The sequence below is a fragment of the Athene cunicularia genome (genome assembly GCF_003259725.1).
Source record: "Athene cunicularia isolate RWA chromosome 8 unlocalized genomic scaffold, athCun1 chr8_part1, whole genome shotgun sequence".
Lineage (NCBI taxonomy): Eukaryota > Metazoa > Chordata > Aves > Strigiformes > Strigidae > Athene > Athene cunicularia.
The window spans coordinates 33,165,262-33,182,157 of record NW_020799109.1 but is presented as its reverse complement, the minus strand read 5'-3'; the positions used below and the strand labels follow the sequence as shown (position 1 = coordinate 33,182,157).

Sequence of the window (16,896 nt, the reverse complement as noted above, 5' to 3'; positions counted from 1 at the left end):
ATGAAAGAAGTCCCAGACTTACTTGTTTTGAGGCTTTTATTTATTTCACAGAAGTTGTCAATGAAATAAGGATGCACCTTCATCTTAAAGTAAATTCAAGAGCATAATGCATATCAAATCATGTAAATATGAACAGTAAGAAACTACTAGACACAGACACTTTCTTGAATTACCACTCCTTCACAGACACAAGCAGTAACCAACCTAAGCCATTTCGACGTGTCAGACTTCAACCACCAACATTAAGAACTGGTGTTCGTGGTCGTCAGTTCAACAGACAGAGGGGTAAGTGTTTGTGGTTGCTCAAATTCAGGTGTTTTCAAAAAGTTTTTAGTACTTTCTTTGCTGTGGGGACCATATATGAAGTACTACTTTATATGCCTGTGTTTGCTTGAGAGACATTGAGTAATACAGCATTCCTGCTCTAGCTTTCAATATGTTGTCCTAAAAGCTCTCTAGTTTTGCTTCAGTATGTTAGCCAGAGTCTTTCCTAGATAGGCAAACTCTCCTCTTAGGCAGCATGTGGTTCTCACCGTGGGGAGAAAGTAAATGGCAGTGGATCTTAAACTTCACAAAGTTTTAAAAAAAGATTTTAAAAAATTACGTTAGGATAGAGTTTAGAAATCTTTATTTTTAACATTACAGATCAGTTTCCTGTTTGATACATTAAGGGTTCCAGTTGTTATATCGCTGTATCTTACACTGAGTTTATAAAAGCCAACAAAAAAAGTTTATGGAAGTATTACAGATTTTTATAATACAATATAGAGATAAATCACAACAATAAACTATTGTTTGCAACTTCTGTATTAAGAAAAATCCTGAGATGAATTGTATTCTGCTTGGCATTATTTTATAACACTGTAGAAGACTTGATAGTAGCATTGAAATATAGGTATCTGGTATTTAAAGGGGAAAAAAAAAAAAAAAGCGAGGGGGTGGACCTAGGTTATTTTTTCTTTCTTAGTATATCACCATATATTTAATAGCAAAAGAGAGAGACTAACTTGTTCTAGGTACGGTAAGAATGCTATGCTTGTTCTTTGGACACAGGGCCTGAGATAAAATCCCAAGTTAATACCCTTTTTAAGTGACAGAAGGGCAATGTGTTCATATCACTGGACTCTAGGGGAGGGAGGGAGGGGGAGCTTCAATTTTGTCAGAAAGGATATGCTCCACTGCAGTAGCGATTCCTTATAGAAGGATGAAGTAGCACATGTACTAATGGTTGATTAAAAGTGGAGGAAGGATTTATATTAATGCATGTGTTTTCTTTCCCAACACAGGTGTAACTCATGCAATGGGAGGCAGAGGAGGCCTGAACAGAGGAAATATTAGTTAAATGATCTGTAAAGGAATTACAGCTGTGTATACAAAAGTGCCAGTTTGCCTGTGATTGCTTTAGTGTAATGAAGCCAGAGCTTAAAGCAGCATTTTATACTTAGATTTGTGTGCACACATTTCAATGTCTTTATTAATAAAATTAGACAAAATGTCAACACTCAAATGGCATCTTTTTTTAAAATTCTGTGCTGTGCATCACTTGCTAGGACAGTTGTACCAGTCTTTGGATACAGTCTTTCCTGTGAGAGCAGTCACAGGTCTTGCTATTCTTTTGCCAATGTCCAAACTGTAGTACCGATCTGAAAAGAAGATACGTGTCACAATTAAATTCCAGAAACTACATGGAAAGGATCTTGAAGTTACAACCTACCTTTTAATTTCGTTTAGGCATGAATAACAGATTTTTCATTCCACAGTAAATATATGGAGTTGAGAGGGTATAACAGTTAATTTTTGTCTTCAACTTTATTTTTTACATGTCCTTCTTTGTGTTTAGCTAAGTTTTAGAGTACTGCTAATAAATATGCCCCAAGAACAGGGAGCAGGGAAGAATACTTATACTGCTAGAACACAGAATAGTCTTAAGAATTTGAAAATCAGACTAGAAACAAAACAGTCTTGCACTAACTACAAAAGTGGAAACACTGTGGTCCCTGGGTATGAATTGGCCTCTGTTAAGGTTAGGAATTAGTTCACACAGACACTTACTTTAGCATCCTGTATTTAGATACATCTAGTTTGTAAAAAAATTGAGGAATGCTTTTACATTATTCTGGCTGGAGAGCAAGGATCTACCTAATCTGGAATCATAAATAAGTTTTTTCCTGTGAAGCAAAAGGGCTCGTGTGCCACCCTTTTTAATTTTGTCAGAAACATAGTTCCATGGAAACCAGTGAAAAAACTACCAATGTGTAGTGGTCCAAGGATTTCAGTTTATCACAGATGCAGAATTATATTCAAGTGTCAGGTTTTTTGTCACTTGATAAGCATGAACTCTTATGGCCATTCATTCCACAACTGGCTAATTTGAATCTTTGTATCTCGCTGCTGCTAGTTGTCCTGTAACTATTGATTTTTTTCAATAGAATCATCTCAATTACAGGCAACATTTAAATTCTCAGGACTTTTCAATGGCGCTTAAAATTAGTCTTGCAGAACCACAGGTGCTAACCTCATGCTTCGGAAAGTTGAGAGATACGCAGGCTTCTTTCTTCCTCATCCCCTAGTCTTTTGAGATTGATAGTAATGTGCATTAGCTTTAACTTACTGTAGGAGAAGGCGTAATAGTCGTAGCCGTCTGGCTTATTGGAGTTGGGTAGTGAGATAGTTGAATGAATCACTTTTGGGAGCCCTCTCCAGTAGGTAGTCATTCTGACTGCCTTGCGCAGAACTCCTGCAAGTGAAAGATAACCAGTTAGGAGGTGTTGCAGTGTGTCTGCTGTCAACTATTATTTGCTTGTATAATCTACAGCAAGCGTGCTCTATTGAATTAAAAAATTTTAAAAGAAAAAAAAAAGGAACAGAGTATTGTGTTACAGAAACTACTATGCTTGAAACATTTGTATAAAAGAAACTTAATAAAGATAAGTTACCAGATGGATATGAGTTGATTCTGACAGTCTGAATAACGGTTGGCATTCTTGCTGCACGTTGAAAGCGTCGTCTTATTACAAATCTTGGGACATAAACTGGGTATCTTATGGTAACCTGGGTTCTTTGACACTTCTTGGCAGGTTCCTGTCTGTACACATACTGTTGCATGTTGCCATCTAAAGCAGACATTTGGTTAAACAAAACAAAGTCCCCACCAAAACAGCAGCTCGATCAGATATGAAAATGTCCTTGATATCTGCATTACATGTGGAAAATCATTGGCATCATTTTAATACATCTACAGTTGTGGCAGCCTTCAGCATTTCATATCTGTTCCTACATTTTGAGATTAAAAAAAGCCTTGCTCTCTAAATCCAACATGTGCTTTTAGATGTAGTAATACCTTGTGCAAGCTCAGTACTATTACAGTAGTAAGTACAACTCTGGGGGAGCTCCTTTTGCTGCTACTGTTCCTGTTTATCAAGAAGAAGGTAAGACCATCATTTGAGACTGCATAAGAGGAGGACTATGAGTCCAGAAAAATATTTGCACTTTATCAATCTCTGCTTTGTAAATTCAGATAACTCATGTTGGCAGTACATCATTCATGTAAGATAAGGAAATTACATTAATTTAAAATATGAAATAAGAAATCAGGAGGGAGATTCCCATATATATTTATGTACTAGTAAGATTAAAGCCTTCCCTTCTAACTTGAGACTAAAGTAGTTTTGCCACCAGATAAAATTTAATGTTTGTCTGCTTCAGTGCTAGATTCTGTCCCTTTCAGTCCTGTCTATTTTGTAACACACTTAAAGATCTGTAAGTACTAATATAAATTTTTAAAGCTTCAGGCTATTTTTTGATTACCTAGCACATTCTGTCACCATTTCTGTTTCTGGTTTTGAAAGAAATGCATCTTTCAGTCAAGAGGAGTGTTTTATTCCCGACTAAGGTAATTGAAGGACCTTTTGCTCATCTGCAAACTTCTGAAATATGAGACATACCTTTTTTGATAAAATAGACAGATTCTGGTCTGTTGTTGTATCTTGCCACAGGGAGAGTTGCTACTATTTTCCCACTTAGCCCTGCAAATCCGTTTGCGAGAGGTTTGGGATAGCCTTTATCCATAACACCATTAGTGAAACGCCAGTATAGGGGACCCTAATGATTTAAGGAAAGAATGAGCTTTAGGGGAAATTCATTCTTGGTAATTGAGCTTCAACACAGACATGGAAAATAATCATAACACTAGTGTTTTGATAACTATATTGTAAAACTGGAACCACTCCTACATACATTAAGAACAGAAAAAAAAAAATAAATTACAACTTCATAAAAATAAATTCTGCAGTCTAACACCACCTTTGACAGGGATAGAGTATCTTAGAAAGGAACTGTTAAAAGAGTGGTTATGGAACAAAGTGGTTTGGTTTGTAAATTTTCACAGATAGGAAAAGCTGCTTGAATTCCAGTACTGAATGTTTAATTGGGAAACAACTATATAATGCCTTTATTGAGGTGTGTGTATTTCATTATAATCTTCTTTCAGGAAGGAAAATGTATTAGGAACAAATTTAGGCCATGTTCGGGCATTTTAAAGATTTGGGGTTTTTTTGAAGTGTGGCTCATATGTAAACATTACTTGATTATCAATTATTCTGCCAACGCTTTGTCTCCTAGAGGAGAAAAACACTGAATTGAGGTTTTTCCTAACAAGCACCATCTCAAGTCAGATGGGGGGCTGGAGAAGAGACACTTCACCCACGGAGTTTCAAACCCACCATGCTGTTTGAAAACGTCATTTGTTCTATTGAGCAACACAGCCCCAGAGCAATGCAAGGCTCTCCTCTTCTGCGGGGTTGCATTTCATAACCCACACTTTTTTTAAGCTGATCTGCTCCCCACGCCCTCCCGGTGCAGCCCGCGTCCACCACAATGGCTCCCCACCTTGACGAAGAAGGTCTTGCCATCACAGTTGCACCTGGAGAAGACTGAGTCGATGGGGGACGGGATGCCCCAGCCGTCGCTGATCCGCCTGGGGTTGGTTGTCGGCGGGCTTCTGCCATTCAGCAGCCAATAGTAGTGGCCTGCGCAGCAGGAGGAGAGATGGTGAAATGCAGACAGACAGACCCAGGGAGAACGACACAGGAAACGAGGATCCCCCTTCCCTCTTTCCTGCCCTCAGGATGCGACTGAGGGGTAAGGCGGCTCCTGCACCAGCAGCACCCTGATGTGTGGCCGGGCTCGGGCATCGCTTCATGAGGGCCTCAGAGCACTGAAGTGTATTGGGGGGTTGGGGCTGGGGCGGGTGAGGGTGGCAGGGGAAGGAAGGAGGAGGAAGAGTAGGAGGGCGAGGACCAGCCTACCTCTGAAGACGGCCAGGGTGCCGTTAGGCAGGGCCACCATGCCATCTGCTGGCTTCCCGCTGCACAGGTCCTTCTCATCCTTCGCTGCAAAACACGGTGGCTTGGGTTTGTTTAACATTTAAGACACACTGTGTTACCTGCCCAGCTCACCACCAGTAGCACTATGGCTGTTAAATGTGATCGTCTGTCAGGTGATGTTTGGGGCCCTTCATCGTTCAGGCCTCTGCCTGGCACTTGTCCCACAAAGGGTATAGTTACTCATTTGAGATCAGTTCTTGGAAAGTTTGCCTCTCATGTTTTGGTCCCAGGAGGGCCAGACCAGCTGTTTACATGACTAGGTATGGGTAGCTTTGCTTATTGTTTACCTAAGTACCTGTAATTCAGAAAAAGACTTATAAATGCATGTATGCTACATCCCTCATTTAATTTCTTCATGCTCTGGGATGTTTCTCCAAGCTGCTCTAAAGGGTTCCCTTACCCCTCCTTATTTCTTAAGAAAAACCCATTTACTTACAGTTAAGTATAAAGGAAGGATCTGTTTTGGACAAACCTAACTATTTCCCATCTAAAACACCTCTTTTTTTCTTTCCTGCCAATAGATGATTGGAAAAAACTCTGAAAAACCTGCAGGCCATATCTGGTTAAAATAAATACTGAGGACATGAAAATATGAAAACTGTTGTGACAAAAAGCACAGAGAGAAGAGAATACAAGGAAAAGACATATTGTCTGTCTTATGTGACGTATTTTATGTGACTATGAAAGACCACGTAAGGTATGAGTTACCATGAGTAATGGTGAATATTCAGCCTGACTCCCTAGCAATGTTTCCATAGGCCTTAGAAATTTATCCTCTTTTTCCTTGACTTTTTTTTGTTTGCATCTTCTACAGTACTTCTACTGTAGACGTTTACCTGCAGGACCATTTGCTGAAACCAAGTACTAAAACAAAATCGCGCTCTAAACTACATGGAGAATTTCACTTAACAGCACAATTGAAAACTGCAGTACCAGTATTCAGGATGGTGAGTACTGTAGCACCATGGTTATGGCTGACCACTGGGCCAGGAGTGCCATGTTCTTGTGGCACCACATAGAAAGACCTTGCATGTCCTTTACTCATGGATTTTGTTGTGCTCTCTGGTGGAGTTACTGGTGCTTTTGTACCTACTGGAATGCAATTACCTTGTGTTTCTCCAGATAAAATGGGCAAGTCTGCAGTTTGTATTAAAGGCTTGTTGTTGATCTCAGGCTCTTCTTCTATTGGAAGAGTTTCAGAGTCAGCTGGATGAGGCTTATCTCTTGTGTCAGTAACCTCCTGGAAATGTATAGTTGGTTTGGACGTCCCTTTGGAAACAATAAACATTTCTTCTATCGTGTCTTTTTTATCTCTTGTAGTGGTCTCTTTAGTAACTGTAGTTTCCTCTTTGTTAATACTAGGGGTCTTTCCAGTGGCATCTTCCATTTCTTTTTCAGGTGTGATGTTAGTTTCTTTGATGGTCATTACCTCTTTTTTACCAGCTGTTGTTGGCTCTACAACAACACAAGTAGTACTTATGCTCTCTTTAGCTGCAGCTGTTACAGTCTGCTTAGTTTCCAGAGTTGTGTCTCTTTTATTTGTTGTTACAATCTCCCTGGGTTTAGGAGTTGAATCTCTTTTGGCAGTTGTCAACAGAGTGGGCTTTGGCAAGGGAGTTGTAGCTGCTGCAGCTGCTGTTGTTACAGTCGCTGTTCTCACAGGGCTTTCTTCTTTTTTAGCTGTTAAAGTCCCGTTTTTTATGGGAGTCTTGCCCTGTTTAGCTGGGGTTACTTCTCTTTGCACAGCCATTGTTGCAGTCTTTTCGTCTGCAGTAGTTGCTTCTGACTGAGCTGCTGTAGTGACAGCTTGCTTGCTTGTAGGAGTTGTACTTGAAATATCATCCTTACCTTTAGGAGAGTCATCTGGTTTAGCTGTTATCACCCGAGTTACCATAGTTGTGTCTTTCCTACTTGTTGTTAAAATATCTTTAAGCACAGTAGTTTTCTCTTTCTTGGATGTTGTTACCTCTTTGTTCACCATGGTTGTTTCTATTTTACTTGACTCTTTGGTTATAGGAGTAGCAACAGTTTTAGCCGGGTTTTTGTCTTTTTTTTCAGTAGTACTAGCTGCAGTCACCACTATCCTTTGTACAGCTGTAGTCGTATCTTTTGTAGTTGTACTGGTTGCTACTTCGGCTGCAGAAATTGTGATTTTCTTTTCTGCTGCTGTTTCTGAAACCATAGTGTCAGCTTCAGATATGGGTGTTTTGTTCCTAGTGGTTGTGACTGGCTCAATGTTTTGAGTGGTTGTACCTTTCTTAGAAGTAGATACTAATCCAGGGACAGTAGTTGTTTCTTTAATAGATGTCGTTTTCTCTACAGCAGGGGTGTCAGCCTGAGTGCCTGCAGGGCTAGTCCACTTGACTGTAGGGGTTGTGGGAGAGTCTGCCTTGGTTGTTGTTGCCTGTGGGGTTGTGTCTTGTGGTTTGGGGGTGGTAGGAGAGTCAGCCTCGGTCGTTGGTGCCTCCGTGGCCTCTGGGGTTGATTCTTGAGGTTTGGGTGTGGTGAGAGAGTCAGCCTCGGTTGTTGGTGCCTCTGGGGTTGTGTCTTGAGGTTTGGGGGTGGTGGGAGTGTCAGCCTCAGTCGTTGTTGGTGCCTCCGTGGCCTCTGGGGTTGTGTCTTGAGGTTTGGGGGTGGTGGGAGAGTCAGCCTCAGTTGTTGTTGGTGCCTCCGTGGCCTCTGGGGTTGTGTCTTGAGGTTTGGGGGTGGTGGGAGAGTCAGCCTCAGTCATTGGTGCATCTGTGCCCTCTGGGGTTGTGTCTTGAAGTTTGGGGGTAGTGGGAGAGTCAGCCTCGGTTGTTGGTGCCTCCGTGCTCTCTGGGGTTGTGTCTTGAGGTTTCGGGGTGGTGGGAGAGTCAGCCTCGGTTGTTGGTGCCTCCGTGGCCTCTGGGGTTGTGTCTTGAGGTTTGGGGGTGGTGGGAGATTCAACCTCTGTTGTTGGTGCTGCTGTTGTCCCAGGTGTTTCTTTCTGAGTCGTAGTGGCTTCTTTGGTGGTTGTTGTTATTGTGATAGTACTCGTTGTAATAGGTAAAGTTGGTTTTAGATCAGTTGTCGTTGCTTTGGTTGTGCTTGTATCAGGTTTTTTTGTGTTTGGAGCAGGACTGGTCCCTTTTTTTTCCTGTTCGCTGCCATTATCTATGAGAACAAATATTCATTAAGACACTGGAATTGCAGTGCATGCACCTATTGCATATCAATTCATTATAAAGCTGAGAAATTTCTGTTTATCTTTTGAGTAGCAACAGTTGTTTTTATGGTCTTTGCTCTAAACACTTTCTGTGCAAAATTGCACTTAAATATTTCAACCACTGTAAAGAAAATTATTTATTTAGACTGGCCAAAAAAAAAGGAGTGTATCTGGAAACCTAATTTAAATATGTAAATGCCAGTTTATGGACTTAGGTAACTGTCATATATAAATAATATAGAAGAGCAAAGGTAACCTGGACTGGGTTAAATATTAGTTCTTTTTGTCTGCATGGAACTTTGCAGCAGCTTAACTAAGTTTTAAGTAATCCTTTTGTCTAACCTGTCACAACTCTGAGTACAACATGTTAGATTTTAGTTTGGTGTTTGCAGGTGAGGCCATCTGGTGTTTCCATCCGTTCTCATGGAAGGGGATCCACACTATAAAATACAGTCCTTCTAATATGACACTTCCCTTCTCTGTCTGTTCTTTTGATTTATTACTCTGGCCTTAATTATAACATAGCCTGCACCAATGACCTGAACCTGAAGGAGATGGGTAGGGAAAGGTGAGGAAAACAAACTTCCTGAATACAGACACCTGAGTGCATCTCCTACTGTATCTTTATGTCTTGGATGTTTTTCTTCTTCTGATTTATGGCTTTAAGACTCTATTTACTTGTATATAGTTACACTGACTTGAGTCAAATTGTTATTATAGCTATATTCAGTAAAAAGTAACAGAAAATGCTTCTGCATTTTAATGTCTCAGTAAGTGTTATCTCTCTGAAGTTTTGCTATTTAGTTCTGTTTTCACACAGGTTTTGTGGTGTTTGTTTTTTTTTTTTCTATCATTCTTGCTGTGTTGCTCTGTACCATTCCAACTGAACTGGCATCTGTTTCTTGAAATCCTGAAAAAAACAAGTGCAGCATCATGTGGTTTGGGGCCGTATTGTTCAGATTTTGAACAAATTTAAAAATATAAAGACCTGAGCTATTGCTGATGGTCACAGTGATGGTCATGGCCTGATGACTGTTAGCAGCATTGAGGCAGTGTCTCTCCCAGCAGACTGGAAGAACCTAAAATACTGCAGTGTGAGAAATAATCCCTGTGTAAATGTATTGTAGAAACAGTGTGGTATGAGCAGAGCCTTACAGAATAATTTTTTCTCCCACCCAATGTGTCTGAAATACCATAAACCAAGTGAGATCCTGTTAATTGGTTATCTGAATTTCCTTAATTGATTTTCACTTAACGCACTATATTGATTTTCATGTAATAGGAAATTGACACAGCAGAAAGGCAAGTACTCCAATTTTTTTATTTTTTTTTTTTTAAGTAAGGGTTAAAATATTGGCCAATGTTGACCAATCTCATTTCATTCTTGTTACTTCAAGTTTCAAGTTCAAACTGATCTCCTGAGTTATCACTTAAAATGCTGGAAAAGAATATCAAAGAACACAGGAAAGCAATATTTTTTTCCATTGAGAAGAAATAAATTATGTGTTTTCTGAAGCTGTGTGAGGCCTGGCATGATTAAAGCTAGAGAAAACTGCTAGATTTTCCTATCTTGGTCTGGCCAATTCATCACTGTCCCAAAATAGAACACCCTTCCTGTTTCAGCTGTGGACTTTGTCCAAAACTGACAATGGTGTGTAATGTATTTGTGGAAGATATGTGTGAAAATCCAATAGAGACACTGTAGACATCACCACACTTCAACATCTGTGCTAAGTGAACTCTCCGAAGTCAGTACCTTGAGGTCTAGGTGAGGTAATTAGTTTATAATCTGAGTGGTTCCAAGCTTGGTAACTGTCTGGTAATGTCTTGCATCGACTTTCTATTTCCAGAGCAGGAAAATGGTCTTTAATGTTTCCTTCAGGTAACACCCATCTTGTTTCATTCATATACTTTCCTACCTTCCATAACTTCATGGGGCTGCGTTACTTCCTCTGGTTTATTTTCTTCATTTTTGGATGACCTTTTAGATGTTGGTTTGTTTTCTGGAGGAGTCTTTGGTGAGGGCTTTTCTGCATGTGCTGAAAGAAATAAAATAATCTGTTAATGGGAGCATTTTTCTTCATAGGTGCTTGGTGTCAACTATATAAGAGGAATGATTACAAAATTTCAGTGACCATCTTCCATATAAATCCAAGTTTCTTCCTACCTATATGATTCTTTACAGTATTATTCAAGGGAAAAAGAGCAAAAATAACCTTTGCATCCCAAGTGCTTCATCACAGATGGGTGCAGTGTTTTTCCCAGAAGCTTGAGGTGAGAGCTTCTTTACTAATGGGAATTTTGAGGGGGGAAAAAGACAAATGTTCAGTGGAGTTCTATGTTCTGAAAATTTGTCTGATTTTTTTTTGTCATCTTATTTTTCTGACTGCAGATGACTTGGGATTAACTCTCTATAGTGGATCTCTGAGAGCTATTATTAGATAAGCATTTACTTCAATAATCCACTGAAAATTTAGTTATATTGTAGTTCTTCAGACAGGATAATTCTACACAAATGATCATTTTTTGAAAGACATCTTAAAAGCAATAGTTTCCTTGAAAGAGACGGGAACTAGAAAGCGGTCATGGACCAAAGAAACAAAACAAGGTCTATGTATTAAGCTAACTTCCAGTATGCTGAGTTTTAGGGAAAACCAAAAGTTCGTGTTCAGATTTTCCAACTCTGAAGATTGCATAGGATTTCACTTGCATCCAGTAAGAGCCAGAAAATATTTTTTTATTAATTGTTCGGTCAAATTCACAGAATCACAGAATCATCTAGGTCGGAAAAGACCTTGAAGATCATCTAGTTGTAGATCATCAAATCGTACAACTGGAAGTGAGACCTCTTCTCTCACTAGCATAGCCTTGTAGAAGGATCTTGTTAGTTGTGAAAAAAGCATGATGGAACTCAGGGAACTCAGAGTGTTTCTGATCCCACTAAAGGATCTGGTAGCTGCCATAGGTATGTATAATCAGCTTTTTACAAAAGGAGCAGTATTTTTGTCTCATAAGGTGATGGCCATGGTATCAAAGCATTTACTTTCATAGCAAGTAAGGTTAGGTGTTGGACTATATCCTGAAGCTTTTATTGAGAAAGAGAGAAATTGTAATTGTTGAATAAAATCACTTTGGGAACTGGATTGGCTTTCAGAGGAGTCAGTTGTGACAAGGGGAATGTTTGATCAGTCCTTAACTATGTGTGCATGCGTATTCAGGGGATACAGGGCTTCTGGAGGATAAGAAATGTAAAAATAATCTCTAGATATATGTTGTAAAATTAGCTTCACTGTGCAGAACAAAGTGTTCAGAAGATACATAAACAGCAAAATTATTCCCAGAGGTTTAACAGGTTTCTGAGTTACACATAGCAAAAATACTGAAATACCAAGTAGAGTTATAGGCTGGGTTTGGGGGAATTTTTATTGGGCTTTTTTGATAAAAATCCCAAAGTTAAGTAATTAAAATACTAGAAGAAGCTCTCTAAGATTAGGAGCAATTGGTTAAGTTTTCATTATATTTGAACTGAAGAACAAGTGAAATGGCTAACTTCTGTGAGTGTTCGTGTGTGTTAAACTCAGCAGCAAGAGGAAGGTGTTAAGTAACCTCAAAGGCAACAAATTCATCTCAAGACATTTCCAGGACATTTATCCTCCTCTAGACATCCAGTCAGAAAATGCTGAATACAGAGTCTATTTCAGTATGAATGACTGTGCAACTGAGTAGCAAAAGCAAGCAGTTATACCCGCACCTGGGGACTGGGAGTGGTTGTTAAAGTGAACCAAATGATAATCTGTAACTCATCTTGTTTGTTAAACTGCACGCTTTGAAAGTTGGCTGCCTTGCCAAGTTGTCAGGTCTGTGAAGGCAGTAACTTGGTGCCAAGGCATATTTGACAAGTGTGATCACAGAAATGAATTTAGGTCCGTAAATAGCAGAAAATTTAAGGACATGATGAAATGAAGCATATTCTGTTAGTTTTTTCTGGACTAGAATTCAAGTGCTAGTGTCATTAAAGCCACATGAAGGTGAAACGGCACCTCTAGATCTGTGCCTTTGTGCTTAACTGAAAAAAAACCCACCAGGTTCTGCAGTGAAGTACAGAATAAACAAAAAGTGACTGTGGGTCAGCGTAATTCTTCCCTGAACTGAATGTGTAGCCTAAAGGTTAAATGTGTGTTTTCTTAAAATTCCTTTTGCTGCAGTGTGAATATGTAACCACTTCTAACCAGGCAGATCCTGCAGTTCCTCCCTATTGCCCCGGAGGATGGGTTTGAGGTGGGGAGGATCTAGGACATCTCTCTCTATGTGATGCCTGTGACTGCAAGAACCTGAGCAAGTGGCCTGGAGGCTAAGGTAGTACTATCCCAACGCATGGAGGAAGTACTCTCCATTTTTGCATGGGTAGGGAATTTAAAGGAGTTGGATCTCCCTTCATTACTACTTCTTTTGTAAAATGAACTAGGATTTTTACTGCAATACGTCATTCATTCTCCTCAGCTTCTGTCCTTGAATTCTATTACTGATGTAATTTAAGTAGCATGAGTGGAAGTGCAAATGCAAAGCCTGAGTTTACGCATGTTATTCTGTGTGACAGTTCTGATAGTAAATTAGAGAATGGCTAGTGCCAGAAGCTAATGCAAAATAAAACATTACCCTCAGAATTTGTAGCTCGGTGATGGCTTTCAGTGTATCTACCCGTATGTGTTGATAAAGTGTTCATGCTTGAGAAAATGGCCATTTCATTTTTTTAAATTAGATTTTGTTATTTTCATTTGGTTTCTTTTGTTCAGTACCTAATCTCTTGTGTCCTAAGAAGCCTGCACAGTTAATGTTTTATTATAATACAACACATCTCTTTTTAAATATATCTAGCAAAAATACAGCAATAAAGAAATTTCTTACCCTCTTTACAGTGTTCTGTGTAGTCTGGGCAACATTTGCCATATCTTTCACAGTCTGCATCACAGTCACACTCTCGTCCTCTTTCAAAGGTTTCAAAGCAACGTCCTCTGCAGGAGACTGCTGCGTAAGGCAGAACAAGAGAGTTAGTATTTTTGGCTTGCTCACCTTTAATGCTGGGACCTTTCTACAATGAAATCATTTGCTTAAGCTGATGTAAAGAACAGCTTCATAAAATCAGGTGGTTATTCTGATCTGATCCAGAACTTGTTTGTGTTATTATGGGCTTTGAATCAGGCCATACAACCAGAACTGTACTTTGCCATTGCGGTATATTGAGACCATTTAGAACTTAGAGTAACCTCAATGTTCACCTTAGCTAGGTCCCATCATAGAAGGTTTTAATTTCCCTAATCAAATAGCAGTTATCTCAAGAATAGTATTTAAATTCTCTGCTGGGTTTTCAAAAAGATATTCATCAGAGTACCACTTTGCATCAAAAGTGATGTGTCTACACATCAACATTTCTGAAAAATAATTTGCCTAATTTGTCATGACCAAGTGTATCTGGTGTCTCTGGGCAAATACTGCAATTTATTTGTGACTGAATTAACAAAGTTACATGAGTGACTATCTTTGAAATGTTATCCGAGTCTATTTAATACAGTTCTTAAATTATTGGTACTAAAGGAGTATCTACCATGTTTTGACATGATCAATAACCACCTGCTTTTAATATTTCATTATTGGTAATCTTCTGACAACTTCAGTCACTACAGTACTTCTATTTCATATCAAACAATGACAAAATTGTTCTGGAAAGTGTGTGAACAGCTATTAGAGACTTCAGCAAAACATGCTTGCTGTATTTTTGAAGGACAAAGTTTGACCCCAAACAGCACATTACAATTCAATATTTATTAACATTCAGTAGTACCTTTAATAGGTACATAGTTAACTGGTAAATTGAGGTGATCATGTTAGCCCTGAAGTATTTTTTGAAGATGCCTAGCATCTCACAGATTTGAACCAACAATTAGATGAAGTTACCATATGACTGGTTATTCTTGTCCTGTATCTTTTCTGTACATAAATATCTTTTAAAGTCATCATCCTTGTGGCATGTAGGGCATAAATTAATATTTTACAATTAAATTGCTATCTAGCAAAATTAAGATTATTGTATAGGCAGATTCTGATCATCTTTTGACCAGTGTAGATGTGGAGTTGAAGCCAGTGGATTCATTCCACATGCACAGATGAGAATTGTTTTTATTGTATTACTTTAGGGCAGTGTTTATCATAATCAATGTCTGGAATTTCTCTAATTTAGTCACCATCAATCACACGCTAACTGGTCCACAGTCCTTCATCAGACTGCCTGTATCCTTTAAGGATGTCACCTATTATGCTTGCCTGAATTCAATGATTTATGGTACAACAGGAAACAATTCCTCTAGCCTTAAACATTTTATTAAATATTATATAGATGCCAGAATAACTTTAGAATCTGGCCCACAGTAAATAAATGGTCTACATAATTAAAATGCCTCAGTATGTACTTTCAGTTATGGAAAATGCTGATGTCCCCTTGCAAATCAAAATCAGGATGGGGAAGACTGAAGTGCAAGTATTTCCAGTGTGCATGTCAGAGAGGCAGAATTAGCATTTTCGGGAGTGCTGCATGTGCATTTTAAACAACACTCGACCTGGTTGCTGGATCTAAGAAGTCTTATCTTACAATTGTAGTCTTACTAGAACTACAGACCACAGTTATCTAAATCACTGGTATTTTTGACATTGATGATTCATAAGAAAATTTTTTTAATGCTCAGTAAAACAGTTTGAAATACTTGTATACACTACACAGTTTTGCATATAAATAAAACATAAAAAATAATACTCATCCAACCATCTTTTCCATAAAACTCTGGGCATGGTTCTGATCCAGAGTCAATTTCTACCCATGGAAGGACACCCTCTGACTTTGAATTAGACCACACAGCTCCACACTTCTTAAATTTGAGTTGGGATGTCCCAGAATTTCTTCCTGGAAAACCCTAGATTTGTTTTTACCTTTTTTTTTTTTTTGTAGAAGAGACAAACAGATACAGTACAAATACATTAAGGAGAAGAAAACAAGCAGCAGCTAAACTGTTCCCCCCACTCTTGCCTAGCTCTGGCCTTCTGAAAAGCAAAATCCTTTTCTCAGTCATAACCTGTGGATACACATTTTTCTTTGAATGGATTGCAAGAGGTTATCACTGAGTTTTTGAGGGGGAGAAAAATACATGTATGAGAGGAGAACAAGGATGCAGAGAACTAAGAGAGACATTTAAACATTCAGAGGAGAGACGCTGGTGTGGTAAGAAGCTGGAGCAAATGGGAGGGGAGGTCTTGCTGATAGGAACTGGCTGTGTTTGGAAACTTACCCACTGTGCAGAATTTCTTGAAGTCAGGGCAGCACTCCATGTAGTGTTGACAGTTAAAATCACAGTGGCAGTCATGCTCTCTAGAATACCCTTCCCCACATCTCCCTGTACAGCTTGGTAAATCTAAAATCACACAACACTGGTGTAAATATTGCCAAACCAAAATGGTACATAAGGAAATGCTGAATGGCAAAGTAGTAAGATTTATCTTTTTTTTCTACAGAGTGCCATTTCTTCACTTGGTATTGCAGAAACTGTGGGCCCGGTGCAACCCCTTCTGAAAGTATGTGGATTAGAGGTTTGCTCTGAGCCAGCCTGAGGACCAGCAGCAGCACCCGCTCAGGCTAGAGGGGTGTTCTGCTGAGGCTAATTTAGCCTGTTTCTCCTGAAGATTAATGAAGCTCTGAGGACTGGTTCAGTAGTATGACCACAGCAGTTCTGGCCTCCAAACTGACCGGTGCAGATCTCACTTAGGCATTATATCAGCCAGACACTATACTGTTTTGCAGACTTATTCTTCATCTTATTTCACCCTACGTATGTTTATAGATGAGCATCTGCACAACTGTACCTGACAGACCCATTAAGCCTGTCTGATTTTTACTTTTGGTGATGTTCTTCATAATACCAAATAAAATCAGTTTAGCTTGCAAACTGGTGAGCCCTGTCAATGAATACAGGTCCCCAGAGCCTTTTTTATTGGAAGTTGTCAAAATCTGCCTGCCCTACTTTTCGCTGAGTTCAGAGAGGAATTTGGTATCAAATCTGAGGTTAGAAACATTTGTGTCCTAGTCCTGCAATTTTCTATAAAGTACTTTCTGTTTGTTAATTAGGAGATTACTTACTACCAGACTAACATAAAAGCTCATCCCATAATGGCTTTACTGCTGGACTGCTGTAGAGTTGGCAAATGCTAGATGATAATAAATGGTGCAGAATACAGCTGGTAAGCAAGACGTCAGGAGCTCTGCTTTCAAACTGCAAGCATTCA

The 16,896-nt window shown here is 39.2% G+C and overlaps 2 protein-coding genes across 3 annotated transcripts in view; one reads left to right on the top strand and one right to left on the bottom strand.

Annotated features, from left to right (window-relative positions):
- Window positions 1–1,507, top strand: part of TPR (translocated promoter region, nuclear basket protein) — a 39,464-nt gene extending 37,957 nt beyond the window's left edge. For both annotated transcript variants that reach the window (XM_026853864.1, XM_026853863.1), the window contains exons 50-51: window positions 187–285; window positions 1,287–1,507. In XM_026853864.1, coding sequence (XP_026709665.1) covers window positions 187–285; window positions 1,287–1,342 — 155 coding nt within the window. In that variant the 3' untranslated portion in view covers window positions 1,343–1,507. The remainder of the gene's footprint in view (window positions 1–186; window positions 286–1,286) is intronic.
- A 6-nt stretch (window positions 1,508–1,513) lies between these two features.
- Window positions 1,514–15,980, bottom strand: PRG4 (proteoglycan 4). The gene is made up of 9 exons (XM_026854038.1): window positions 15,906–15,980; window positions 13,477–13,660; window positions 6,492–8,519; window positions 5,307–5,390; window positions 4,888–5,027; window positions 3,945–4,101; window positions 2,937–3,113; window positions 2,612–2,737; window positions 1,514–1,643 (listed from the first exon to the last, which is right to left on the bottom strand). Exons 1-9 carry the CDS (start codon window positions 15,978–15,980, stop codon window positions 1,540–1,542), a joined length of 3,075 nt encoding a protein of 1,024 aa, XP_026709839.1. The 3' UTR covers window positions 1,514–1,539.
- Window positions 15,981–16,896: the final 916 nt, after the last annotated feature.